The following is a 17,003-nucleotide window of genomic DNA, read 5'->3' on the forward strand; positions in this document are numbered from 1 at the left end:
ATCTAACCTGCAGGAAATTTAGTTTTTAAGATCTTTCATAATTTTAAGGTTGAATTTACATGGATATGCCCACTTATAAACCTTAAGTGAATATTTTGACTAAAGCCATGGAACTTTAATCTCACTTTTCATTAAGACTTAACAACTGCAGCTATGCATGTATAGAGTCATTAGTCAAGCAAAATAATATTATGGCTTTATTAACAGCTCAGTCCTGAGTGCAAACAGTGAGCATCTTTGGTTTTCCCTACCAGAACACTGAACAACTGTATTTGAAATTTGCAGTACAGATACATAAACCTTTTGTAGACTACAGCTGAATTCTGTACGTTTATAATTTTTTTATGTCTTGCCTATTTATTTTCCAAATGTATGTTTTAGATGGTTTTATATAGAGCACATTGTAGATATTGCTTGATTGCGCATAGTTAAAACTGTCTTTATATTTGAAACTGAATGTCTCAGTGTAACAGCTCATGTCTGATGGTGGGAGGGGTAGGCCAGGCACCATCTTGTCTGCTATGGTGTTCTCCTGTGAACTTCTATTATGGGTGGATGTATTTGAACATAAAAAATAAGGCAATGGCATCAAGTTATCATAAAATGGCAGATTAAATGCCAGCTTATTAAAAAGATAAGCATTGTGAGAGTTCAGCAAGCACACTACCTGACATGAACCGTTTGTCAGCACAACTGTAAATTTGCTAAAGAGATGTTTCTTTACAAAATGCCCATTAAGAGTTTGAACAGATTACTCCCTTTAAGTATGCAGTTATTTTGCAGTTGCAATCATTTTTCATGTGTTGTGAGGGATACATTTTATGTGTCTGCACTTGGAGTAAGCTAAAAAAATTTAAAAAAAAATTAAAAAAAACACCTCCAGACACCCACATACACAAATGGCAAAGAAAAACTCAACTTAGTAACTGATGTTATGATATAAAATCAATGTTCTGTAATTTATCTAACTTTTTCATTTTTGTCTTTTTGTCTGTAGCTATGATGAGTGTGTTGCTCCAGGTTCGACTCAGATCTACATCCCTACAGATGACCCACCTCCTTACTCATTGGTGGACCCCTGTCAGGGAGGAGCAGAGCAGGAGGAACGGCCTAGCTACTCCCTTACAGATCCTTCCCCATATTGCGGAGAGACCTCAGCCAGTGCTGCCTGGTTTTCTCCCTCCCACTACCCACTGGGACTGCAAGAGCAGGAGCATCAACATATTGCATCCATCTCCTTCCCACTGGAGGCAGCACCACCTTATGAGTCAATGCTGCCAGAGCAGGGACAACCCCTCCCTCTCATGCCATGTGACCTTTATAAACACCAATCAGAGAGGGGGGATGATGGGAACTCCCAGCAACTCCCTGCGAACCAGATCTCATAGGACAGTTAATTTGTTTCTCTCACCTGTGGGCTTGGTGAATTAAACAAACACTTGGGATGTGTGGAAAATAGCTTTCGTTTGCAGCTGTGACACCAAACGATAGTCCAAAAGATGTACATTTCTTCCACAGGGTTGCAAAGACCTGAAGAGGCTGAAGCTCCACTTGACTGCAGTGCAGTCAAAACTCCAGCTTTCAACCATTTAACTATTGTTTGTCTATGGACAAAATAAAACTTAAGAACTGCATTATACTGTAAAGTTCCTGGAATGGCAACTTCTCTCAAAGGCTTTCTTCTATGTTGTTTAGTTTAGTTTTGCCATGTTTTGACTGTTATCGTCTCCTTCTTGAAGTAGGACTGATACAAGAGTTGTGTGTCTTGTGCGGAGTTTAGTCTGAATCGCCACTAAACAAATGCATTTACATTTATCCATCATGTCATAGACAACAGGAAATTGAGTTGAGTATGAACAGTATAGATGTGGGTTTTAGTAGTCTAGTTTAAGGTATACACAAGCACACTGAGTACCATCCTTGAGTTTATTTTGCTGTGATGTCACATATCTGCATATTTAGAAATGTTTTGGAAAAAAACTGTACTTAGCTCTGATGTTGTATAGAACATGTCAACTACCAGCACACCACTGCTGATTTACAATTTCTATAGTGTGTGCAGACAGTAGAATGGTGTATGGCAACCTCCAGTGTTAGTTTGTTGGTAGTGGTAGTTTGATTAGAAGGAGTTTGTGATGAAATGGCTGTGTATAACAGGGAACTACCTGGACAAGGAATTATCAACATGCCATTTTTCCAGGTATATTTGTATTACCTTTTAGCACCATGATGATGCTATAGAAGACATTGCTAGCATGTCATTTGAATCTGTCATCACCAGAGAGGGGTTCAACTTGTCCAGCTGTATAAGTTGTCATAATTCTTCCAATCAAGGGCTCTGGTTTTAATGTCAATGCTGTAACTGGATCCCAGCAGCAAAATGTAGCTTGGAGCTCTCCTCTTGTCGAGGTTGGGTTGATGCAACGGAGAAGAAACACAGTAAACTGTAGACTTTATTATATTATTCACTCATAAGGGATGCATCTGTGTTGTTGTTCTTGTTCTGCTCTCATAAAATAATTCACTTGGCTTAAACAGTCACAATCTATTTTTGTGCATTGCACAGAGGTGAGCAACACATTGTTTGCGATAGCCAATAAACTGATTACTAATGAACAAAATAATCTGATGTGGAAACTTTGTGGGTCATTCCATCTTAACTCATTAAATTTCTAGTAACTTCTCTTTTCAACCACCTTTGTTTTCCACGAAATGTTTAGAGTTCAAAATTTGGTTATATACTGTATAATAATTGCTGTGAAAATTTACCTTAAGATGTTAAATACCTTTCTAGATTTTAAAAACAACAACATTAATTTACACATTAGTGTAATATTTGGACATGTATCCTAAACACGATGAATAATTAAAAACAGCATGTAAGTTTAGTGAAAATAGCATTTTTAGGTCAAAAAGCATTCTCTGTGGTTCATTTTACATTAAATTCTGAACATTTAAATTACTTTGTCAATAGTAGTCTTTGACAATGTGAGATGGTTTTTTGGGGCAAAATGTCATCATGACATGTATCTAAACCATGAATATTTTTAGGAAAATCAAAGATGGTTGAGCTCAAGGACAACAATGATTTGAGACAGAGTGACCCAATAAGAGTTTTGTAATATGCAAAGCCTTTAGCATTTGACTCTAAAATATGTTTCGGCTACAGTATCTCGACATTTAAACATGTAACTGTCAGCTGCGAAGTTTCTGCTGGTACTTGTAAATCAAAGGGTCCCCTTGAATGATTATTACATCATTCTGCCAGACAGGCACCAGACTTCTTTTACAGGCGTTATTTAAAAATGTTTAAGATGATAAACATGTATGGCCTGTTCCAAGTGTTAGAATTGCAAAATAGTTCAAGAAAAGATAAAAGAAAATGATCAACGTGTCCTTGATACAGTATTTCCTTGTTATTTTGCTTTAGATGCATCAGGGGAAATTAGAGTTTATACAACAGCAGATATGTGGTCAAATGCATCCCATTAGCAGGTGGTTTGGGTGATCTGATAATGCTGTGTATTGGTGGTCATTTACACTAATATGCATCAGAGCTGTCTGTTGCTGAGCAAACTGCTTAAAGTGTAAACAAAGTAAATCCAGATACAAATGTTTTCGATGTCTCACCATTTATGCATCATTTCCTAATCAGAAACAAAGCAATAGATATGAATGTCTTAATTCTTTGTAATGTCTTGCATCAGCTAAAATGCATCAGCTGCGCATAAATTGAGTTGAGCAAAGGGGAAGTAAAGCCAGTCGGAAGCATTTGTAGTGAACAATTTTGCCAATTAATAATTAGTCAGCATTAAAATGGTAAATAACTTAATAACGGAGAGATAATGTTGTTATTTCGATATATATCTGCAGCCATTCTGTCAAATGGACCATTCAATCATTACACACTCCATTCTGTTAATGAGATGTGGGGAAACATCAGGGCAAGTAATTCCAAAGAAATCTAAATTGTTCATTATTTATTTTGTGTTTGAGTTTAAAACATAATAAGATGGGAAATTCTTTAAACTACAACAGACATGGTAACATGAGCTACAGTTACCATGACATAGACATGATCAGAGGGGGATTTTTACAATGTGGGTGTTATCTCTGAACAGCCAGGCTGGACAAAAGCAGAACAAATCACAAACTTTTCTAACCTTAACCAAAACGGAACAAAATCCCAGACAGCCACTGTTGGTGCACAAAATATGAATATACCTGCATTATGGTCACCAGACAACCTGATCTATTACCTCAGGTGTCTGTGTACATATGTTATATAATTTACTATATGTGTCACAAATACACAAAATGTTTGAATGAAGTGTTTAGAGTTAAAATTCGGGCTATCCTGGAGACACTAAGACCTGTAGACAACATCATCATTCACCAGTTATTGAAGCAGGAAGCCACTGAAGGCTGAGCTTTAATAACAATTTTTTCAATGTTAGTTTAATTGAACAAATTGACAATTTTTTTAAGTCGTCTTTTCGTGTGACATTGTGTTTTAGTTAAAGATGTGCCTATTAGCCCCCAGACTGTTAGCTTGAACATTGTAGCCATAATTATCTCAAGGCAACCAATCTGCTGCTTTGAGCTAAATCTCTGGTGATGTACTGATTTACTGATGTGGGTAAAAGCATGCTATTATAACTGAATCCCTGTTAAATGCCTTGTGATGACAGATTTTACTGAAGGATACCATTTTCTTGACTGTTTCAAGCTGTTGTTAAGGGTTCTAGTTAATCTTTGGTTGTCTTTTGGCTCAAATTAGCACCTGGAAACGAGCCACTCACAACATTGACTTCATTACGTTAGAAACTCAGTACTGCTTTTAAGATTTTAAGCATTCAGTCAAGAGTAATTTTCTCTTATGGATTACCATATGTTGTAATAAAACGTTTTTGTCTGCCATTTCAAAGTTTCTCCACTGTTCATGTTTACTTATTTTCCTCTCTTTCATTTTTCTGACTTTATATATCTTCTTTAATGGTGTTATTCTTATTCCACATTTAGGAGAAAATTAATGGGGAAAAAGTATAGAGTAAAATCATTTGGAAAAATAATTTGGAAAAAAAATGATGGGTTTTATGAGAAGATGCATAAGCCACATAACAGACGTGATATAATCACACAGGCTATCAAAGACTCAGACAGGCACATTTAAACCAATTATGTATTTTGACCATATCCTCCTGAGAACCGAGGAAAAAAGTATCTTCCTGTTGAACTTTTTTTTGTGATTTCCTGTCTCTTTGGAACTGAAAGAGGCCACCCAAACACATGAGATATCATCAGAAAGACCAGGATATCCCCTATTAGGCACATCAGGACTTAGTAGGGTGTCTCAAATAAGTCAAAAGTTATATAGGCCAAAATGACAAATGTCCATAAATGAATATGCTGGGTCTCGGAAGAATATTTAAAAATCAGACTTTATGGTAAACCAGTTTTACATTTATCCATTAGGGGGCGCTGCAGAACAAACAAGCCTGCACAGAAACTGCTTTGGCATGGTTAGATACAACATTTATCTAACTACAGCAGTGTTTCCCAACCTTAGAAAAATCACACGGCACCCCACCAAACAAAAATGTCACAAAAAGCATATTGATAATTTTTCCCTGCGCATTAGGTATAGCGGAATTGGCTTGGTTTGTCCCCAGTATACATTTTTTGTTTTCTTCTGATCACTACTCATGCTAGGGCCTTCATCTGGGTCAGAATTTTCTCCAGGACCTAAGTCAGATTACTACTTTGATGACTACTTTTCTTTTCAGATATTTATCTATTGCTATTAAGCGTCTCACAGCATGACTATTACGCAATTGCTTCTTCGTCTTCCTCTGTTTTACTGGCAGTTGGCAACCCATTTAATTAGAGCAGGTAGTACTCTAGTGGAAGAGAAGGTAATTGTTCTGCCCGTTACTCACGCCGATCGCTTAGAGTACTAATCAGGTGGAACGGTTGGGAAACACTGAACTACAGAACGTCCTGTATCAGAGGAGGAATGTGTCACACCTTTATTAGATTAAACAAAAATGAAAAAAAAAAATGGAAAGATCATGAAAGTTGTCTGATTTAATGCAGTTAATAGGAACTGTGTGAATTTTTTCTTAGTTAAAGTAGACAAAAAGTATTTTTTTTCCAGTGTCTCAGTCTTTAACTTAATTGTTCAGCTAGGATTGCATTACTTTGAAGGCGCATTCTCTGTAAGTAAATAGTATGTTGATGGTTTACATGTGTAACCAATCATAATCTGAGTAATTGGTTCTGAGCTCTACAATGTTGAAATATTGCATCAGTGTGACATTTGCACATTTGCATTTTTTCTAAACAGATCTTTAAAAGTTGGCTAATTATGGGTTATTTTAACCTGACATATTCCTCAGTGTGGCTGTTGTGGTTCTGTGGATTTTCTGTTATTATTTTCCATGTTTTTGGTAGATGTTTAAGTTCCCTGAGCATTTAAATGGGTTTCCTATCTACTCCTCTCTCGGTCACATTTTTTTGTGTTAAGTGTTAGTTTTCTTGTTCTTTCATACTTGTTAAGTTTTAGTACCCACTGTTATTTCCTATTTTACATTGAAGATTTGTTTCTGTCATGCCCTGTGTAGTTTTACTCTCATCTGCTTGATTGTCCCAGTGTCCAGTGTCTGATTATTTTCAGCTGTTCGTCCTTACTCTCCTGTTGGACATTTCCTAATCAGCCTTTATATTTTTTCACAGCATCTACTCCATTTCCCGTGTTTGTTCCCTGTGCTGAGCATACTGTTAGCCTCACTCATTTTGGTTATTGGATTATTGCTTCTTTACTTTCTGGACTCTACTATTTTAGACTTTCTCTTATAAACCATATTAAAGGCTCACCTTTTGCTGAAGTCGACCTCTTGTGTTCTGCGTACGATCTGATATCGTCGTGTTGGTGTTGTTCCCAGATCATCATGAAAATGTTGTTCCAGGATCAACATTGCAAGTGACCAATCGGAATGTTGTGACGTCATACTTCTGCGACTTCGGGAAAAACCGCCGTAAAACAAAAAACTGTACTTAAGCTGCGAGAAACCGCCTCTGTCCACCGATCAACGGACCCTGACCCTAATCCTAACCCTAACCCTTTAATAAACGGTAAGCACAAGTGATATTGTCCTTGCAACATTGGAATTTCATAAATGCAGGAATGGCTTGGCGCGCAAAAGAATAACGTCACAACAATGTGATTGGTCACTTGCAATGTTGAACCTGGAACAACATTTTCATGATGATCTGGGAACAACACCAACACGACGATATCAGATCATCCTGTGTGCTGCATTTGAATCCTCAGCCTTGCACTCCACACACCTTCACATCCTCTAACTTCATACTGTTCTCTTCTACATTTTGTTTTTGTCTGGTATTTTGTTCTGCAAAAAAATTTGCAGTTACAAAAATGATAATAATAGTAATGTCAGTAAGATATTTGGAGAGGTTAGCTGAAGAGTCACAGGGAGATTTTCTGGGTTTGTATTGACTTTTTTACAGAACTGTGGAGGAGGGGAGTCTCATTTTACTCTATGAAACAAACTCTCTGACAAAACAAAATCTTTGACAAATATGAAGGTACTCTCTTTCTAAATGATGTGGTGCACAAAACAACATGCAAATGGAACACTTTGTGGCAATGTGAACCTTTTTTTTTCAGAGCTACATAGTTACACTGCTGGAAAATATGCAGTCATGATATATCTGTTCATCTTCTGTTTACAAGTTGCAACATAGAATAACAGGAATTACAGAAGGAGTCGTTTATATGGAGCCTTTTTGGTGGATGTCATAGTAACAAAAACACAGATTTTCGTGATTACTTTAATAAGGGTTTGACTTTTTGTAACATTAAAAAAGAGTGACTGTAGATGAATAGTTTCCACTCCTATTTGCCTTGCCAATACATGCTAATTTAAATTGAAGCTTAGTTTCAAGTCTTTTATTTCACAATGATTGTTTTTGTTTACCGTCAGTATGTTTGCATGAATCCTCTTTATTGTTAACCCAGTCAACTACCTAACCCACATATCAGTGTGAGCAGTTTAGTTCAGTTCACCAAGCTCTGTGCTTTTGAATGCAGGGAACATGTGATTTATTTTTAGAACACTTTATTTCCCAAAACTGACCTGGGTAGATTTTTAAGATGCTTCTGACATGTGCACACCTAGCTTAAGTCCTGTTGGACTGGTTTATAAGTCAGTCTGAGACACTGTAAACAGCAGTTATAACTTTAAAGACCCATTGACAGGCTACTGCTCGTAAATAAAAAGGTAAGATGACCTATTATTAAAAATCTGTTTTTCTGCCCTTAATGTGGAATTGAATCCAAAGGACTACACTAAACTTCATTTCTCTTGTAGAAAATGAAAGCTCATATTGTGCTCCTGATCCTTGTTCTTGTGGTCGGACTTACAGTGATGCCTGCTTATTCCAATGAGGACTCTAAAGGTAAGACCTGTGTGTATGACTTAGAGAATACTCAAACAGCCCTCACTAAACACTAAGTTTGTTTATGATGGTTTCAATCTTACAGTCATTCCAGATTACATAGCCCTACACGAGCTAGAGAGAGATGAAACTTTGAAGCCATTTACACCAGAAAACGCTGGAGGTATGTTGACTGAGGATAGTTTTTTGTTTGCTCATATTTGTATTTGTGTGTGTGTGTGTGTGTGTACCATGTTTAGATATCTTTGTGAGGCCCAAAAATTAGAATGCTACTATACTTGTGGGGACCAACAGCCCTTATGGGGACAAAATGCCCATCCGCACAAGTTTGAAGACATTTTTGAGGCTCAAAATGTGGTTTAGTGTCAGGGTTACAGTTAGGTTATGGTTAGGTTTAGGCTAAGGGTTAGAGTTAGCCATTCACTTGTGATGGTTAGGGTAAGCGGCTAGGGAAAGCATAAGCAAGCAAGCAATTTATTTATATAGCACTTTCAGAACAACACAGCTGAACACAAAGTGCTGTACACTTGGCATGCCAAAAATGATACATGAATAAGTTAAAAAAAAAAAAAAGATTCACCCAAAATAAATAAATAAATAAGGGTGACAACAAATAATAAAATGAGCACAAATAGCGCCAAATAAAAAAGTATAAAATGATAATAAAAATAAAGTCAAGTAGATGTCCTCACTAAGATATGAAAACAAGTGTGTGTGTGTGTGTGTGTGTGTGTGTGTGTGTGTGTGTGTAAAGTCTTTACCAATATGGCCATGATGTTGCCATGAAAAAAAAAAACTGTACACGCAGTACCTCAGGGTTGCACCTCAGCACAATTTTGAAAGTGCTGACAGGTGTACTGCACATAAACTTACCAGAAATGTAGATTTACTTAGACCTCTCACAACTATGAAACCAGAATATTTTAGAGTTCAGGATAACAGACGAAACCTTTCTCAGAGTATATTGTGGTTGTACTTGGTGTGGAAGTAGTGTTTGACTTAATGATCTTTTTATTTTTTTTATTGCAGGACAACCTGATGATCCATGACAAAAAAGAGAGGTTTTCAAAAGCTTCTTATAAATGTGGCTCCCACCTAAGGCATGCTGAATAAACAAACATGGCAATCATACAAATAATGCTAATGTAAATATTTTGTGTTATATTATATACAGAAAAATAATAAAGTCCAACTTGGGTTTAAAAGGAAAATCTGATATCTTTAATTCCTACAGTGCTCTAATTTAGATGATTATAAGAATACATTTTCTTATATGATAAATAATTAGTAAAATAAAAGGTACGTTACTTTGTTTTCGATCTTTACCTCAGAGAACTCACATGTATGCTATGGAACACAATGAAGAACTTTAACTATAATTAGGTTGATCAGACCTTCCTCCAGTATTGCTACCTTTTATAATATGGAAAATACATAGTACTTTGCAGAAGAATATAAACCCACTAAACAGAGACTTAAAAGAACAAAACTGTTGCATTGTAAAGATGAAAAAAAACCCTAAAGGTTCATATATATATATATATATATAGGTGTGTGTGTGTGTGTGTGTGTGTGTATACATACAATTTTTGTGTGCTTTAAAATGTTGTCAGTGTGACTGCTTTAAGTGTCTTTATTATATGTATTTATATATGCATGAATAAAAACTATTTTTATTATTACTGTTATAACCTAGAGTTTAAATCTGAATGATACACAGATAGGATCCTGCGCTAAAAATACAACCATTGCACAATATCAGATCGTATCATCTTACTCTGAACTCATCGTGGACTTTAGCGCCCTCTGGTGGCTGGTCGTGTAAGTGCAACTGTAGATATACACCGACCTTTAACTCATCCTGATTATTACGACCTGTTGGGAGGAATTTTGGGTGTTATTTTAAATAAGACGTGTTGGGGGAGAAACTGTGGGGAGGGAAACGAAGTGCAACTTCTCTAGATGTAGCTGTCGTGTGGCGGAGTTGCACAAAGCTTCTTTTCCATCAGTCTAAAGAAAGTTCGCCCGGCTGCCATGTGATCCGTGTGCCGAACACCGGCCAGAATGTCAGCCGTCACCGTAGCCTGGTTCTCGGTAAGCGACACCCACTTTTTTCGCTGCCGTCCAACTGAACCGCAGCACGTCGACTTTATCTCATCGGCGGTTTTCCCCTTCGCTTAAATTCAGCCCGAGTTGTCAGCAGAGTTTTATCCGGTGATCACGGAGTTTCTGTAGGGAGCAACATGCGCTCCTTAACGGGACTGGCTGCCATTGCCGGGGCGGCAAGTGTCTACCTCTACCTGCTGTCCACGCATCTTCCCCCGGGACCCAAGCAGCTCCAGCCTGGCTCCCAGGGGGAGCACGAGGAGGTCCAGGAGTACAGGTAAGGAAAGTTTGCAAACTTTGCATGCAGAATTCAAGCTGGGACAAAAATATTACTTTCTGTGATTAGAGCCACTTGTTACTGATGGATATGCAGGTAAGTCAATTATCATAGCAGTATTACATTAACCTGTTCCTTATTAGCAGTATTATTGGGTATCTTTGACAAAGCTGGTACTCATGGTACTCCATTCTTTAAAATCTATGTGCCTAAAATTTGAATTTGGACTGCATGCATTTTTCATTTTTCACCAAAGCACTGTGCTCATACTCTTCATAAGCAGGAAATCTTGGTTGAGAGAAGGTTGTGGCTTTTTTTACTTACACGCTTTTATCTGAGACATTTTTAGTCATGGGGAAAGTGAAATAAAATAGTCCCTGGATACATTTATTTTATGACACCCCTAAAGTCTGTCTTAAAATTCCTTGGGGATTCCCTGGCCTCCCCCCATCTTGGAAACCACAGCATTAGTGACATATAACACAGTAGTGACATTCCCATCGTTGAATTAGTTGGAACATGATGTGAACTCATCTAAAGATATGAAGGTCTAAAATTATATATGCCTTAAATAAAGTATATTTGTTTTTAAAGTATCACATCAACAATAAGTATCACATTAACAATTTATTATTATTATTGTTATTGTTGCACTAAAATATTATCTGCTTGATATTTACATCATGTCTCCTCAAGTACATACTGGACCCAAGCTCGATTAACTCACTTCTAAGTGTGTATGTGTGTGTATTAGTGTATTGAAGTGATTTATTTTCTATATGTGTGTCTCTGCGTGTGTGTGTGTGTGTGTGTGTGTGTGTGTGTGTGAGTGAGTTATGAAACTGATATGTTGTAATGTGCCAGACAGTCAAGTGTGAGGTTGTCTAGAGATGATAGAATAACGCAGACCAATGCACTCTGAAGCCAAGAGTAGGATCCTTGAGTGTGTATGTGTGTGTGTTGGAGAGAGAAAGGGTGCACTCCCAGTAAAATGATATTGCCCATATTTTGTTACTTATAAAGTAAAAGCATAGCGTGAGTGGACCTGGTGAGGTGACGTTTTCTATGTCTATCTTTGCTATAAAAATATAAAAGTACAATATACTTGTACTTGTAATGTATTCATTAATAAATAAACAATGCTGTGAAGGTTGGAAATACTCAGGAAAACCTATAAATTCCCTACAATTGGAAATTTGCAAGAAAAGCAACTTTCAAAATGTATGTTTACTGCAATTATAAAGTTAAAACATTAAGAGAAAAAGCAAAGTCCATCCAACTCTAAAATGTAACCTTTTTGTTTTGTTTTTTTAAGGATCATGTCACCACTCTGTAATGTTATATCCACTCCACTACTCTACATACACAGCGAATGCTTCATGAAGACATTAGTGAGGATGTGCAACATTAACTGAAATCTAAACAAACTATCACCCCATCAACATCAGTACGTCATATTTTCCCGGTTTGTTTAGCTCCAGTATACAGCAGTGGATCTTGAAAGTCCAGACGCACTTACTTATTTGTGTTGTAATTTGATCTTCAGGGTCATCCACTGCAGGTACGATACATGGAAGATGGAGATGTGATCAGATGCTTGCACAGGAAGGTTATGCCATTCCTTTCAAAATTTTAGTTGCTTTCTTCTGAGTTTGTAACTTTAATCTTAGAATTTCTGAGTGATTTTTTATTACAAATGACTTTAATCTGAATAAACTGAGCATCAAAATGAGGTAGAAAGGTGGTTTAAGTGACTTTGACATGGTTGCCATGGTTGCTGGTGCCAGATGGGCTGATATAAGTGTTTCAAAAACTGCCGATCCACTGGGGTTTTTCCACCTGACCACCCTCATAAGAGATAATATCCAGTGATCAACAGCTCTCTGGATGAAAATGCCCTGTTGCGGTCAGGCGAGAATGAACAGACTGCATTGAACTGATAGGCAAGCAAATAACTACTCATTACAACCAAGGTATGCAGAATAGCATCTCTGAATGAACAAAACATCAAACTTAAAAGTACATGGGCTACAGCAGCAGAAGACCACACCGGGTGGCACTGCTCTCAGCTAAGAACAAGAAACCGAGGCTAGACTTCACATAAGCTCACCAAAAGTGACTCGAAAAACACTGAAAAAATGTTAACTGGTCTGATAAATCTCAATTTCTGCTGTGGTCCGAATTTAGAGTGATCAACATTAAAGTGTGGATCCATCCTGCCTTGTATCAGGGGTTCAGGCTGTGAGAATAAGTGAGAACCTGTAACTAAATTTATCACTGAAAGAAACAAGAAATTAATTAATAGTTATATAGCAGCCCCAGTCACATTTTCTAATGCTGGGGATTACAATCAGCCTAATACAGCCCAGCTTCATATCAATATCAAGCTAAATCTCTGTTCCATGTTCAAAGCTTTAAACCACTTAGTGGAAAGCTATATATGAGTGTTATATGTGTGTGTGTGTGTGCAGAGACATAATGTTTTGCATGAGGTTATGTATAAGCAAAATTTAAAAGTGCCCATGATGACACTTGTAGCTGCTTGAATACAGTACATACACTCATGCAGTTTCATGTATCTGAGCCCTTATGCATCATCAACCTGTGGACCAATGACAGAACAGAATATTCATCCACTGACCAGTTGGAACAAGGAATACTGAATGCCGGAGCAGCTGGCAGAGGAAGCCGGCATCTTGAGTTTCAACTGGGGGGATTTTATTGTGTGTGCATGTGAGCTTTGAGAAGTGTCTTCCTACCCTCTGCACAAGTCTACAGGCAGCAACACTATTTCTGTCCTTCAATCAGATATATCCTGTTACTCTCTGATTCGCTTTGGTGCACACATGCGCACAGATAGACACACTTCTCTTACACTTTGTGTGTGTGTGTGTGTGTGTTTTTTTTTAATCAAATTTAAAAAATACTATATATACAACTCAAAAAAAACTATTGCATCATAGTCATGCTGACATTGTTGCCTATGGGTGCTGTAGTTCAACCAATGCAGTAGAAGTTAATGGGGTTTTATTTCAGACTCTCATAAAAATCCAGATTACTTATATACTGCCATGTACGTTCTGTCTATCACTGTATTTTTTCCATTTATTTTTAATTAGCACAAAGCAGAAAATAAGATGGTGAAAGTGATTTAAAACGTATCAGGTCATTTATTGTTCACGGTACTCAGGTAGTGAAGTAGCATCACATGTGAGCAGACAATGGTAAAAATCAATACCAGTTTATTTTTTTAATCTTTTGACAAATAAAGGTAGTCAAACAAACAAAAGCTCACAGCTTGTTAGAATAGTACATACTCTGTTTTTGCCTTATATACTGTATTTCCATGCACACATGGAAATACACACTCATTCTTGTGTTTGTTCCATCTAGGCTAAAGTTCCCATCTGACCTGGACGAGCTACGGGAGCTCGCAGAGATGCTCAAGTTTTACAAAAGACAACATTACACCTATGTTCTGCTGCTCTTCTGTAGCGCATACCTGTACAAACAGTCTTTTGCCATACCTGGCTCCTCCTTTCTGGTGAGACATACAGTAATGCAAACAAATGATCCGAACCAATCCTGTGTTTTGTTGTTGATTTCTGATCAATTTCTTATTCCTACGTGCAAATTTCTTTTTAACAGAGACTGTTATTCTTCTTCAGAACATGTTAGCTGGTGCAATATTCGGGCCCTGGGAGGGTCTGGCGTTGGCCTGCATGCTCGCCACCACAGGCTCCACTTTCTGCTTCCTGTTATCTTCAGCATTTGGAAAGCAGTATGTGGTGTACCTCTTCCCTGAGAAGGTGGCCCTGCTGCAGAGGAAGGTAGGCATGTTTTAAATCCCCTTCTCACCTATTCTTTCACTTTATACTACGCAGCAGATCATTTATTCAGTGAAGGATAAACCAATTACAGTTTCCTCTTTACGTCTTTTTTTTAATCATTTGCTGTCTAGGTTTTAATTTTCTGTCATTTCCTTTTATCTTCTTCTCTCCTCACCCATTCTTCTCCCTCCATCAGGTGGAGGAAAACCGCAGCAGTTTGTTCTTTTTCCTCCTTTTCCTTCGTTTCTTCCCTATGACTCCTAACTGGTTCCTTAACATCACCTGTCCTGTCCTCAACATCCCTATGCCTATTTTCTTTTTCTCCGTGTTCATAGGTGAGACCATAGTTTCAAACATGAAACATGCAGACTAAAAAACCTACAACACAAGTACTGATCAGTCAGCCACCGCTCTCTCGCTTTCAGGTTTGATCCCCTACAACTTCATATGTGTTCGCACCGGAGCCATCCTCTCAGAGATCTCCTCACTGGATGACATATTCTCCTGGGGGACGCTGGCTCAGCTCCTCGCCATCGCCCTCGTGGCCCTCGTGCCCGGAGCACTGATTAAACACTACAGCAAAGGTCGCCTCAAAGTGGATGGCATGGACAGCAACGGAATCAGTGAGACCGATATGAAGCAGGAACGGAAGAGGCGATGACGGAGTGTGAGGTAAAAGAAGACCTAAATGTAACTTAATGTGAGAAGAAGTGAGGTGAGGAAAAACTGACCGCTGGTTGGCATGTGACCTTTTGACGACTCCAGATTTCTGTAAGGTCACGCCAGAGAGTTATCATACCTACAGTACGATCTGTTCTGAACTTGGCTTCTGATCATGTTACACCAAGTTTTAATACTGCAGGTTCCCCAAAGGTTTGGGGTAAGTTTTCTGAGATGGGGCTGGAAATTTTTGGGGCTCCTTTGTTACAGCAATACAGAGGCATTTAAATGCCCTAAAACAATAAACTTATTATTTAAATAAATACGCTGTAATGATCTGCACCTAATGTCTTAATTAAACAGGACAGGACTAGCATTTTTATAAGGCTTTAATGTTACTCACTTTCTCTTCTATCAGCAGTCCAAAATCTAGAAATGTTCAGATTATTAATCAAACATTATGGACTAAAGCAGCATGTCAGAGCATGTGAGAAGGTAAAACAATCATATGTTTGAAAAATATTTTACCTTAAAAATAGCTGCGGGTTTATTTTTTCAAATTTACCTTGTTTCATGCCATTTTTTTTAACCCTGCGTAATGACCCTGAGAACTTTTTGAACTTAACCATCTACCAATCCCAATCTAAATCCTAAAACAAACAAAACATAATTGAAATTGAACATGCAGTCTGAGTGTTTCTTATGGATATGATGATTATGAGTATGTTTGTCATACTGTGAGTTTGTCATACTGTGAGTGAAACGTCTTCAAGCAACTTAAAGAAGTCCAGACGCTTTTCTTTCCAAGCTCTTTAGACTAGGATGACCTGGATGACTGAGAACCTTCACAGACACTGGGAGTTTCCTTTCTGGGCAAACTGAAGGGTGTCTGATATACAACATCTTGGTGTTCTTTAAAAAATATAATCGAATTTAGTGCCTTAAAATTACTTTTTTACATTTTTTCCCTAAGTTTCCATTGGCTGCTATTCGGGGTTTGTCTCTCTGATCTGGATTTTGTGTGCAGAAGTTTGTCTTGGTGGAAAATACACACAAAATATGTATGATAGATTTACACTGAAAATCCTATCTAGCTATTTTTGTTTTAACTTTAACACGTTAGATCAGCGGTGAGAGTTGAGGCTCAGGTGTGAAATGTATGGTTTTCAGGGTTTTTATTGGTTTTCAGCGTTATTTTGTTATCGTTTTTGTCGTTAACTCTGTTTTCCTGGGTCTTTTCACGTGTGTTATGAATGAATCTTCTTTTTTTCGGTACCGGTACTAGTTTTATTTTGTTGTATTTATCCGCGACACCTTAAAGGCCGGTCCGTGAAAATATTGTCGGGTATAAACCGGTCCGTGAGGCAAAAAAGGTTGGGGACCGCTGCGTTAGATGGACACTGGACTGGATCTCTTTACAGACATTAGTTTAATAATGTTCTTTATTTTATTCATAAAGAAGAGCAGCTAGACTCTAACATTTTCTCTTACATATGTTTACTTAGTAACTCATTTGGTAGTCATTGCTGTTGACTTCATGGAGAAAATATATTTGGACTTTAAAATGTTTTGTACCTGCGTTTCCTGAAGCATTTACACATGTGTCTTAATGAAGCTGTTTTTCACTGACATGAGAGGTGTGAGGTTTC

The 17,003-nt window shown here is 37.6% G+C and overlaps 2 protein-coding genes and 1 long non-coding RNA gene across 6 annotated transcripts in view; all 3 read left to right on the forward strand.

Moving 5' to 3' along the window:
• Nucleotides 1-4,930, forward strand: part of bean1 (brain expressed, associated with NEDD4, 1) — a 47,929-nt gene extending 42,999 nt beyond the window's left edge. For all 4 annotated transcript variants that reach the window (XM_005473684.4, XM_025897414.1, XM_005473682.4 and 1 more), the window contains one exon: nucleotides 998-4,930. In XM_005473684.4, coding sequence (XP_005473741.1) covers nucleotides 998-1,388 — 391 coding nt within the window. In that variant the 3' untranslated portion in view covers nucleotides 1,389-4,930. The remainder of the gene's footprint in view (nucleotides 1-997) is intronic.
• Nucleotides 4,931-8,187: 3,257 nt separating this feature from the next.
• Nucleotides 8,188-9,692, forward strand: LOC100690160 (uncharacterized). Its single transcript, XR_269698.3, has 4 exons — nucleotides 8,188-8,303; nucleotides 8,394-8,481; nucleotides 8,567-8,644; nucleotides 9,511-9,692. It is a non-coding gene; the product is annotated as an uncharacterized LOC100690160 (long non-coding RNA).
• A 514-nt stretch (nucleotides 9,693-10,206) lies between these two features.
• On the forward strand, nucleotides 10,207-16,515 carry LOC100711168 (transmembrane protein 41A-B). The gene is made up of 6 exons (XM_005473681.4): nucleotides 10,207-10,575; nucleotides 10,669-10,864; nucleotides 14,258-14,408; nucleotides 14,533-14,694; nucleotides 14,891-15,029; nucleotides 15,120-16,515. Exons 2-6 carry the CDS (start codon nucleotides 10,725-10,727, stop codon nucleotides 15,353-15,355), a joined length of 828 nt encoding a protein of 275 aa, XP_005473738.1. The 5' UTR covers nucleotides 10,207-10,575; nucleotides 10,669-10,724; the 3' UTR covers nucleotides 15,356-16,515.
• Nucleotides 16,516-17,003: the final 488 nt, after the last annotated feature.

The sequence above is a fragment of the Oreochromis niloticus genome, linkage group LG13, assembly GCF_001858045.2.
Source record: "Oreochromis niloticus isolate F11D_XX linkage group LG13, O_niloticus_UMD_NMBU, whole genome shotgun sequence".
In the NCBI taxonomy this organism is placed as follows: Eukaryota; Metazoa; Chordata; class Actinopteri; order Cichliformes; family Cichlidae; genus Oreochromis; species Oreochromis niloticus.

What these genes read in the sequence shown, in the direction of transcription:
- LOC100711168 (XM_005473681.4), top strand. Translation starts at nt 10,725, where the DNA reads ATGCGCTCCTTAACGGGACTGGCTGCCATTGCCGGGGCGGCAAGTGTC. An exon ending in TGGCCCTGCTGCAGAGGAAG is followed by an intron (nt 14,695 to 14,890) that starts GTAGGCATGTTT and finishes TCCCTCCATCAG; the next exon opens with GTGGAGGAAAACCGCAGCAG. An exon ending in CTTTTTCTCCGTGTTCATAG is followed by an intron (nt 15,030 to 15,119) that starts GTGAGACCATAG and finishes TCTCGCTTTCAG; the next exon opens with GTTTGATCCCCTACAACTTC.